Below are 10,980 nucleotides of genomic sequence, written 5' to 3'. Positions count from 1 at the left end.
CTCTAACACCTGTGTAAGGTATTACTCCGATTATTTATGTTTTCTTATCGCACTAGTTATGTTATGCAAGTGAATATGGGTCGAAATAATATTGACAGGAATTAATTTATTTCCATTATATATATTATAAATATTACAACACTAAATTCTCCTCAAGCCAGTCCTTAAACCCGCTAATTCTCACGAATACGTCCGGAGCGCCGCGTGCGCAGGGCAATCCCCATGAAACGATACCAAACTGTTCACCTGTGTCCACTCGTACCAGAGCACTGCCAGAGTCACCCTGAAAATTATTCACTAAGAATTACCTCTACCTACCTCTATGTTTTTGATAAAATCAAATTAAATAAAACAAAAAGGTTACAACTTATAATGGCATATAAAATCAGCCAGGAGTTTTATTACCTAATATATTTTACTCATAAAGTCTTAATTTCCTTTTAAGTTTTTTAAAATCATGTTTCCTGTATCATTATTTAACAGTAGATCTAAGGCTTACAGTTTACACGAATACATGACAACAATAATCTCTATTGCGGAACTTACGGCGATCAAAGCAACAAAAACCTTCATCTACAACTAAACAAACACGACATTGTTACTTACATTACAAACGCCATGTTGAATAGAATGGAAGACACAAAACTCAGTCGCAGGGTCGTACTCTGGTAGTATCATACCGGAGTCGATAGAGGCCTGGCGTAATTCTTTATCACATCTCCCATCCTCTAACGTTGTTACATACAGCTCTTGAAGACTGGGAGATAAGGGTCCTTGATGCTGGGAAATAAAGTACATACATACAAAAAAAACAATCCAGCCAATGACAAACAATCGTGGTTTTTGACGTGCGTAATTTATATGATAAAGGTCACTAGACCAAACGTGAATCCACGTATTTTAAACTCCATAGACGATCAACGTATAAAAAACGTACGTGCGTACAAAGTGCACATGTCAGAAGTGAAACTTCTTTGTAAATTAATTATTGAGGAATTAAGCTGCCTAAATCCCTAGTATTTCTATATTAATGAATGATAGGCTAATTAAAAACCAGAACTAAAATTAGTTGTTGTTATGTATATAGAAATACCACTATTAATATGGTAACAGTGACCAAATTATATAATAAATTTAAAATTTATTATTATCATAATTGCTAACTTATGTCCACATTTTCTTAAATAGCCAACTGGGTTTTAGCAAAGGTCTTGGTTCTGTGCCCTTATAAATATACAAAACCAACAAAAAATGGTAATTAAGTTACTTAATAAAATAATAATATTGATATGTATCGATCTCAATCGCGCTCTCTCTCTTTTCTTCGACAAAAACGTTGCACACCTTCGTGGCGTTCCGTAAAAATTGTACCCTCATGCGCCTAAAGAAGTTTCACTTCAAAAATGTAGACGAGTTTAGATTTTTTATGATGAACATTAAATTACTTACGTAAATCCGTCCCCATCCAGCAACTCTGCCTCTCACGCCCGATCCAACATGATCCAGACTAACCGGCACCAATTTCACTCTATCTGACAATACTACTTCAGTGGTGGTAACCAATAAGCCAATATCGTATTCCACATTTAATGGATCCCGAATATAGATGTGTTTGGGATGAGTAATATTACGTTGCACGCGGTATGCCTCACCGCCAACGTTCCACCTATTCGTGCCGACTATAACACGGAGTGTTCTGAAATTAATAATTCATATACTTAAGTAGATTGTTTATAACAAATGTTATAAAAGATAAATGTCGAGTTCTTTCGCTCGCTAGGCTCGCTCGGCAAGTGCGTTGCAGACCTTTTAAGAATTGATACGCTCTTTTCTTGAAGGACCTTAAGCCAAATTGGTTCCGAAATATTTCACTGGGTAGCTGGTTTCATATAGTGGTGGTGCGCGGCAAAAGCTGCCTTAAGAAACGCCGAGTTCGATATCGAGTTATCTCTGTCACTCTGACTACAGTTAATTACGCGTTTGATAAAGCTGAAGTTCTGTGTTAATTAATTGATTTATAAACTATATTCCAAATCAAAAATATTTTTTATAGACTAACTTTAGTTCAAGTCTTAATTTTGTACCGTATTTAGGTAGAATCAACCAGCCAAAATCAACCAATTTGGTTAAAAAACCGTATTAAATCAGATCTTTTTAATATAAGGTGACATCCGAAAAGCAGTTATTAGTTACTATGTTAAAAATTAATAAGAAAGAAAGTAACAGAAAATCGATGATAAGGATTGGATATTATCACAATATTATGGATGGAGACGATTTTTTATAAACGTACAGTTGTGCAATATATTTAGTACATATACAGTTAGTTGTCTTGTATTTAAATCCGATAACTACGGACAATCTAAAGCCTGAACTTAAGAGATTTTTTAAGAAGCTTACGGTGTCAACTCTCCCCCCGTGTACAGTCGGTCAAAGCAATGTGCTGCTGACAAAACATGTCTCTTTGTAATGAGAGAACCACCACATTGGAAAGTGGCTACCATCAGCCCGTGAACTAAAGCAACCATGTAGGGCACGCTGGCTTCTGCCGCACTATCACCTCCCACTATTCTACCAGAGAAGTAGGATGATAGATCATCTTGTGACGGAAAGCCTGCAATTTTTTGTGAAGGATAAATTTAAACAAATATATCATTTAGTATAATTATTTATAGAATAAAGATATCCGGTCGCACGGATCTTTATAATTAATTATTGTGCAAAATGGTTTTGCTTTTAAAAACTTACCAAAACTTCCTAATACTAAACTAACAAATATAATGGCGACGAAGGCCATTATTCAAAGAATCACTTCAAAAACTAAAATATGTAATCACTTTTGCATTTATAATCACGAATTATATTATAATTATGTATTTATCAAAATTCTTATCTAGGTGATTGTTGTCATCAATTATAAATAATTATATGATAACAACAAAATAATATTGTAATATGATTTTGTTATTTTGCCTTGATTTTATTATGATGAGATAAATATATCTTCTGGTTTTTAATAGGAACATGAAAGAAACAACTAAGTATTGGCATTCATTTGTATTGAAAAAAATGAGTTATCTATCGTATAGCGCGTTCGATCCAGCTTCTATATGCGCCGATTCTGGTAAACATGTCTGGAGCGCCGCGAGCGCAGGGAATGCCCCAAGACACGATACCGATCTGCTGTTTGTTGTCACTCCTTACAAGCGCACTGCCAGAATCACCCTGAAAATCAATAATTTATATGATTTGTTTTAATCATTCTGTTGACTTTGTTTATTCCTAATTTAACGTCCTTGTAGTATTATTGTACTCTCTTATTAGACAGTCATAAATGTTGGATTTTGCGTTTACAATGTCTTGTGAACTATAACAATAGATGATAATATCAGACAACTTCCTTGAGAGAATCATCAGTTCTGTCTTAAATCGTAATTATACTACTTACATACAATTGAGTATATTTAAACATTAGTCGTGGGTAAAAGTTAAATCTTACGTTACAAGTTCCTTGGTTAACAGAATGCAGTGCACAGATTTCCAAACGTGGGTCGACAGAGGGCGCTCGAATGTTAAACTGTTGGCCGATGCGAGGTACTTCCCTCTTACAGAACTCACCATCGACAGTTCTTGTTCGAAGTTCTATCAGCGTTCCAGAGACGGCACCGTTAAACTGTAAAAACAAATGTTTTTTAGAAGGTTAAAAGTACTTCTTCTGTTAAAGAACTTTAAAACTTTTAACGGATTAAAACATGAGTAAGTAAAATCTATGTAGTCTGGCTATTATATTGGTAACAATATTATTTAAAAAAAGACTAGGGCAAGGTTTTGAAACTCAGTCTACCCTTCTGTGTCCCCATCCATTGACAGTAACAGCAACTCCAGCGCCGACATTATTGTAGTTGAGTACGGCTGGAGCGATAGCATTGGTGAAACGAATTGTACTGGCCGAGACCAGTATTCCTATATCGTTTTTAATATCCGCGTGGACGTAATGCTGGTGGGTGATATTTCTGGCAATATTGTAATGGACTCCGCCATACATCCAACGGTTAGTTCCTACTGTAGCACGGAGGTTTCTGCACATAAAAATGTCCCACGTTATATCCCATTTTCGTGACGCCTTTTTCTTTACATACAATAAACTTAAAGATTACGTATTCCGATAACTTGTACCTATATACTATACAGTACTATGGTATTATGGTTATAGAACCTGTATTTCTGCTTTTTTTTTACACAGAAGCATTTATATACCTATACTTTATATTTGCACCGATTACAGTTACACAACACCAAAAAAGAAAACAAGATAAAATAATACATTGAAACGACAATGATAAATACAAGTACTTTAACAAATAACACACAAATCTATAACTTATAGTCACTTATAAAGCAAGCCTGATAAACGTCTCTCACTATGGACACACTGAAATACTATTTTACTTTCCTACTCATGAAACTACTTAGGTTTGATTATTGCAAAATCTTCATGTAGGAAATTTTCAGGAAATCTTTAGAAAAACATATTCGGTTGCTATGGCGTCTATGTATGAACACTAAAATATCGAACATTAGTCCCCAATTAACTACCAACCTGCTCAAACTCCCACTGTAAACTGCTCGAATACAATGGGCTGCTGTAAGGAAATGTCTGTTAGTGATAAGAGAGGCCCCACAAACAAAGTTCCTGATCATTGCGCCGTTGGATAGGGCAGTCATCCAAGGAACTAGTCCCGCTTCTGCACCTCCAACTATTCGGGCTTCGGGGTTTGTGTGGTCGAAGAATATGGACATGTCATCTTCTTCAATGGGTTTTGCTGAAAAGGCATAATTTTATAACATAGACACAACATTTATAACATACGAAAAACACACACACATAAACACACAAAATAACAATACTCAAAGAAAAAATAAAATAAGACATATCAAAAACAATAAAAATAAAAAATTCGGTTCGCTTCAAGTGTGCAATGTGCGTGTGCTGTGGTTGTAATTGGCCCTGGCTCAGCATTATGCTGAGGAGCAGAAAGTTCCACAGCGCTGGTCATTCTCCCAGAGACTACAGCAGCTAGCTAACCATGGAAACGCTATTACTATTATTATTAACTTTAATTTAACAGTATCTTAAGAATAAATTTAACAAGTATTTCTCCAAGAATATTTTTTAAACCACTATGATATAACATGTTATTTTAATGTTATCATAAAAATACCTCAATTTTAAATATAAATTAACTTAAATACATATTAAATACAGGTTTTTAAAAAGTAAAAATAAAGGGACGTTCCTATAAAATTCTGCTCAGTATTTGGCATTTCGGTTTCGTTTGTTCACATTTAAACTTACCCAAGCTTCCAACAAGGAGCGTTAAGACAAAAAAACCCAGTTTTAATGCCATTTTTGTTTTAATTACTTTCTTAGCGTAATAGTAGCCTTTTATATGTAAGAAGATAAATAATTATTATCAGAATAGTAAACATTTTATCGGGTAATTGTTGATTTTATCGGACCTCGTGCCGATTGTAATAGGTTTATGAAATCATTATATCGTCAATAATGTGTTCTATGCACTTTTGTCTTTCTCGCAGCCAAAATGTATGCACGATTTTCTTTGATTTTCCTCCTTACTGTTAAAAATATCTCACAGTTCAAACAACTCCGATTCAAATCGTTAGTCAAATAGGGTGTTGCGAGGATATTGGAATCAACAAAAGCGCCCCAAGTTCTACTCAGTTCCAAACCATAAGAAAAGCTTAGTTTTTTATTTAATGTTTTTTGTCCTATTTTATTCTTTATTTATGTATTTCTGAGCACCTTATCTTATTAAAAAAAAATTCACACAGGTTGCCTGGAAGAGATCGCTCGATAGCGATAAGGCCGCCAGTTGCCCTCCTTTTCATTTAATTATGTTCAATTTTTATATGTAATGCAACGAAGTGTTAATAAATAAATAAAAGCATGTGGCAAGCAGGGGTGCCGCTAAATGAATCATCAATACTGATGATGGCTGCTGTGAGTAGATGTTGCTGCAGAAATCCCATTCATGGAACAGTGATCAAAGTTTTTAGTTTGCACCACAAAAACTATTTAAAAATTATTTACTATTTAACCGTCCCATGGTAACACTACATTAAAAGTGTTGCAGTTCTTTCTGTGTCTATTTACAAACATCAACCATGGTTTAACAATTACTAAAGCTTCCAACAAGTAGCGGTGAGACAAATTATCCCACTTTGAATGCCATTTTATATTTTTTAATATCATCGCATGGACGTTCTTTTTATACAATAATTAGTATTATCTTTAATTAATTACTGATGATTACTCTTATATCACTTATTATCTACTACTGATATAAATTATAAGCGTTTTACAAAGTGCGAGTGCAAATGATAAGTAATTGAGGATGATTAGTGCAGGTGTCTAGTGCAAGTAGTTTCCGATGCTTGTTTAGTGGCTCTGTTAAGTAAATTCAGTTGTCGATAGCTGTCAATCAGCAAGTTTGGACGAACATCGAGAAGCGAGCTTGCAATTGGATGAAGTACTGAAAGAAGTATTAAAAGAGATAAGAGTATAAGAAGAAGTTTTGAAAGCTGAACTTGCAAGAGCAAGAAAAGTATGGGTTCGAAAATGGATTAATAGAAGACCCATTCAGTGCGCAAGCTACCAACTCTTTAATGAATTGGCTGCTGAAGATACGACGGAATATTACTTTGCTCTCAGGTTGACCGAAGAGTACTGCTGCATGTCGCGACGCGACGCGACGTCACTACTCGCAGTTCACTCGCAAAAAAATAAAACACACTTCTAATCACTTTACTACGCTCCCAACTAATCACCTGCACTAATCAGTTTCTGTCCACACTTGTTTTCTCCTAATCACTAATCACCTGCACTAATTTGAGAACTGGCAGTAAATGTAAAATTAGAAGCATTAATATTTATTTCTTTAATGACGAATCACAAGTGTACATTGTGTTACCTACGTGAATAAATGATTTTTGAATTTTGAATTTTTTGAATTTTTTAATCGCTAATCAAAGTGAATACAGGCCTGTATTTCACTAACAGAATATAGGTACTGCAGGTACACTTATGGTACAGTACAGTACACTTCTTATATTAATCTTGGCTATCTATTATCTAGTAGACCTAATAATACCTTTTGTTTTCCTCCGACCTTTCCAAATATATAAAATTAAGCATAACTGTTGAGGCTAAATGGGAATGAAATAAAGTTTATCTTAAGTGTATCTCAATCTTTATTTCCTATATAGTTTATACGTATATTACAAAATGGACGATTCGAGCCAGGATTTGTATGCACTGATCCTAACAAACATGTCTGGAGCACCGTGTGCGCATGGAATTCCCCAAGATACGAGACCTATCTGTTCTCTGGTGTCGCTCCTTAGAAGTGGACTGCCGGAGTCACCCTGCAAAAAAACTCTAGATTAATTAGATTTAGGAATAATATTTTTACTTATGCTTTTCAGAGAGACTTTCCACTTATCCGTATGGTCGATCGAAAAGTGCTTTTCATTAAACCTATGAAATTCTAAACGTTGACCAGTTAACAAGAAATAAATAGTATTTCACCAGTTGCTACTACTACTTTATACAATGCTAAACTATGATATGTAAAGATATAGGTGCAATGAACCATAATATATCGAAAGTATTGGTGGGTATATATTATTGTTTTCAATAAAAAAAACTTACGTTGCAAGTACCATGACCGACAGAGTGGTGGGTACAGATTTCAATGTGGGGTTCCACGGGTGGTGGACGCGATGGGAAGTTAATCGCCGTAGCGACTCGTGGAACTTCAATCATACAGACGAGACCATCGATAGTGGCCGCTTGTAGTTCCAGAAGCTGAGCAGATATAGCACCTCCAGCCTGAATTTAAATTTCCATTAATTAAGTTGTTAAAGAAGACTGTCGAGATGAAATTCGAGTACCATTCTGCTATTTTCTTATAGACCCTAGATTTAAATGGAAAGTTTTGTATATTTGATGAGTAAATGAAAAGGAAAGTGCACAGATCTTCCAACCTAAAGGGATAGCCAAAGCCTTTGGCTGGACAGAAAACTCCCAGTGGCTCATATCGAGATGTCCCTCACGGGTACTTTCTTGGTGCGATTAAGGCCATAACATCACTGCTGATTATAACCGCAGATTGTAGGTGTCGCTACAGAACTAAGAAGAAAAGCATTACCCGTATTCTTCCCCATCCATTGACTGTTGTTGCGACACCATTTCCGACCACATCAAAGCTCAAGGTCACAGGAGAAATAGTATTAGTGAAGCGTATTGCATTTCTGGTGATGAGTATCCCAATGTCGTTCTTGATAATTCTGGAGACGTAGTTAGGGTGGGTGATGTTCCTAGCGATTTCGTATTGCACTCCTCCACTGTTCCAACGATTTGTGCCGACTGTAGCACGAAGAGAACTAAAAACATAATATATTACCCTAATTAATTATTTCTTTTAAACTCTGGTAATCATTAGTTAAATATAAGGTAACTTGACATACCTGCTCAAACTACCCCAGCTAAATACTGAATCGATACAATGGGCGGCTGTGAGCAAATGTCTGTCTGTGATGATAGAGGCTCCACACAATAAATTTCTGACTAGCAATCCGTTGGTTAACACCGCCATCCACGGGACAGTTCCGGCCACAGTTCCACCGACAATGCGTGCGTCGGGGTCTGTGTGGTCGAAGAAGATGGACATGTCATCTTCTTTAGCAGGTAGTGCTGTAAAGTTTTAAAGCAGATATTATTAAACATTATACAGTTTTGGCAATAAATGTACTTACTCGTATTAGCTTACGTCTTGCGAATACCCTTACTAAATATAGTAAACAATTAATTTAACCTTAAAATAAGTGTTGTTATGTAATCAAATATAATATTATAAGATTTTTATTTAACTGGATTTAAAGTTTTTGCCCTAAATATCACGGAACTAACTTAAGTGGAGAAAAAATAACATTCTCTCTCTCGATGTCAAGCTTCAAACAGTGTTATGAGATACCGCAGATCTGGATACTAACACTGCTGAACATTTGTGAGTGTGTTGCCGGCCGAAGTTCGCGTTTGAAAGTTTAGCTATCATATTCTAAATATTTATTTGTGATACTACATGCACATGTATTGCAAATATTAAAACTTGCAATTGATGCAAGTTCGAGGCTTTTATTATATCTACGATGAACAAGTGTTACCCTAACCTTTTATAAGAATACTAGATGCCCACGCGAACTTCGTTTCTCCTTAATGTGATTTTTCTAAACCTACCTAGTACATACGAAATGGAACATTTTGCTGAGCTACCCCAGAGAATGTTCAGTTTTCCGGAATGAAATTTTTTTAGGGTTTTCTGTGAATTTTTCTCTATATAAACCTCGGAGTTCAAGTTTTAATTAAAAATAACAAATAGGGATTGATCGTAGAGGGGTGAAAATTAAGGGTTATATGTATTTTTTAATGCCACATAATAAAATAAACAAAAAAAGTATATTTTTTTGGGATGGACACCCTTATCACTTAGGAATTTGAAGATAGATAGCAGCCGGCTCTCAGAGTTACTGAACACGCATAAAAAATTTCATAAGAATCGGTCGAGCCGTTTCGTAGGAGTATGTGAACGAACATTGTGACACGAGAATTTTATATATTTAGAGATATCAAGAACTATATCGTGTTTATCTTTTATTTCGAAGCGGAGATTTTGGAACGTGGTATCACCCGGTACAAAGACAACATAGAAGAAGATCACAATAGGTAACGCTATTGGAAGTTGGAGTTAAACAGAAAAATATTATGTAAGTTCTATTTTATGTATGAATTAAACGAAGAAACTTACCCAGGCTTCCAACAAGGAGCGTTAAGGCAATTAAACCCACTTTAAAAGCCATTTTGTGTTTTGAGAGTATCACTCGTACAGTCTTTTTATACAACGATTAACAATAATCTTTTTAATTATCACGGATTATTACTCTCATATCTTTTTATTATCGCCTTTATCGTTTAATGAAAATCCTATACACAACGAGTACCCTAGTAGTCTCTGTATCCCCCTGATGTTGCCTGAATGAGATTGCTTATTACCCGCTAGTACATGCCAACGGCCCTACTACGTGAAGAACGTCGATCTCCACCTTGACCAAGTTCAAGTCATCTTCAGTCAAATCTTCATTACGAATTTCGATTCAAGCAATTCCTGAATGTCACTTGATTCTATCCGTTCGAACTCATCTCGTCCTATTTCATTCACAATTACGGCTATGTTTGCAGTCAAAGTTTGAATTCATTCATTACATTCATATCAGGATTATTAAGTATGTACTGATTAGATCCGTAAATACCGGAATTGGGTCGCATTCTTTTTAGTTCACGAAAAGTGAAAACGTGAATGAATGACACTCTACCGATTGGAGTGGAAAGTTCAAATTTCAATGTGGGGTTCTGCCTTAGGCTTAACTGGCCGGCAACTGGAAGCATTTCAACCATCGAGAGTCATTACCTGCATTTCCAGAAGCTGGGCAGACTTACTCATACAAAACAAACTAAAGGTTGTGTTGTATGAGGTCGGATTTTGTAATTTTTCTTCTTCGATTAATTATGCTTCAGAAACTTTAAAGTAAATTATATTTTCTTTCCCATCCGCTGACAGTAGTATCTCCAGTAAAGATCTCATGTAATAAGAATTCCAATATCATTCTTGAGAGTTTTGGCGTCGTAGCGAGGGTGGGTGAGCAAAGTTGTAAGTAATACCGCTGCAACAACAATAAAATATTGACTTGTATTTAAAACCTTAGATAGTTCAAATACTGTTTTACGGTGTTTACATAAAAAAATATAGTAGATAATTTTTTCACACCTTGGATTATATTATTGGTTTGTTAGTTTGAAAATGTAATATAGCCTATTTTCTAATGGTGAAATAATTTTTGAAA

General features: G+C 35.3%; 2 protein-coding genes across 2 annotated transcripts; both read right to left on the bottom strand.

Moving 5' to 3' along the window:
* Nucleotides 1-117: 117 nt before the first annotated feature.
* On the bottom strand, nucleotides 118-5,464 carry LOC125052024 (serine protease 53-like). Its single transcript, XM_047652664.1, has 9 exons — nucleotides 5,357-5,464; nucleotides 4,601-4,823; nucleotides 3,845-4,079; nucleotides 3,500-3,673; nucleotides 3,081-3,225; nucleotides 2,401-2,614; nucleotides 1,450-1,696; nucleotides 607-780; nucleotides 118-283 (listed from the first exon to the last, which is right to left on the bottom strand). Exons 1-9 carry the CDS (start codon nucleotides 5,406-5,408, stop codon nucleotides 134-136), a joined length of 1,614 nt encoding a protein of 537 aa, XP_047508620.1. The 5' UTR covers nucleotides 5,409-5,464; the 3' UTR covers nucleotides 118-133.
* Nucleotides 5,465-7,254: 1,790 nt separating this feature from the next.
* Nucleotides 7,255-10,005, bottom strand: LOC125051935 (chymotrypsin-1-like). The gene is made up of 5 exons (XM_047652562.1): nucleotides 9,888-10,005; nucleotides 8,551-8,776; nucleotides 8,232-8,466; nucleotides 7,733-7,912; nucleotides 7,255-7,446 (listed from the first exon to the last, which is right to left on the bottom strand). Exons 1-5 carry the CDS (start codon nucleotides 9,937-9,939, stop codon nucleotides 7,300-7,302), a joined length of 840 nt encoding a protein of 279 aa, XP_047508518.1. The 5' UTR covers nucleotides 9,940-10,005; the 3' UTR covers nucleotides 7,255-7,299.
* Nucleotides 10,006-10,980: the final 975 nt, after the last annotated feature.

The sequence above is a fragment of the Pieris napi genome, chromosome 8 (assembly GCF_905475465.1).
Source record: "Pieris napi chromosome 8, ilPieNapi1.2, whole genome shotgun sequence".
Lineage (NCBI taxonomy): Eukaryota > Metazoa > Arthropoda > Insecta > Lepidoptera > Pieridae > Pieris > Pieris napi.
The sequence above is the reverse complement of the archived record's forward strand: the minus strand, read 5'-3'. Positions and strand labels throughout refer to the sequence as shown.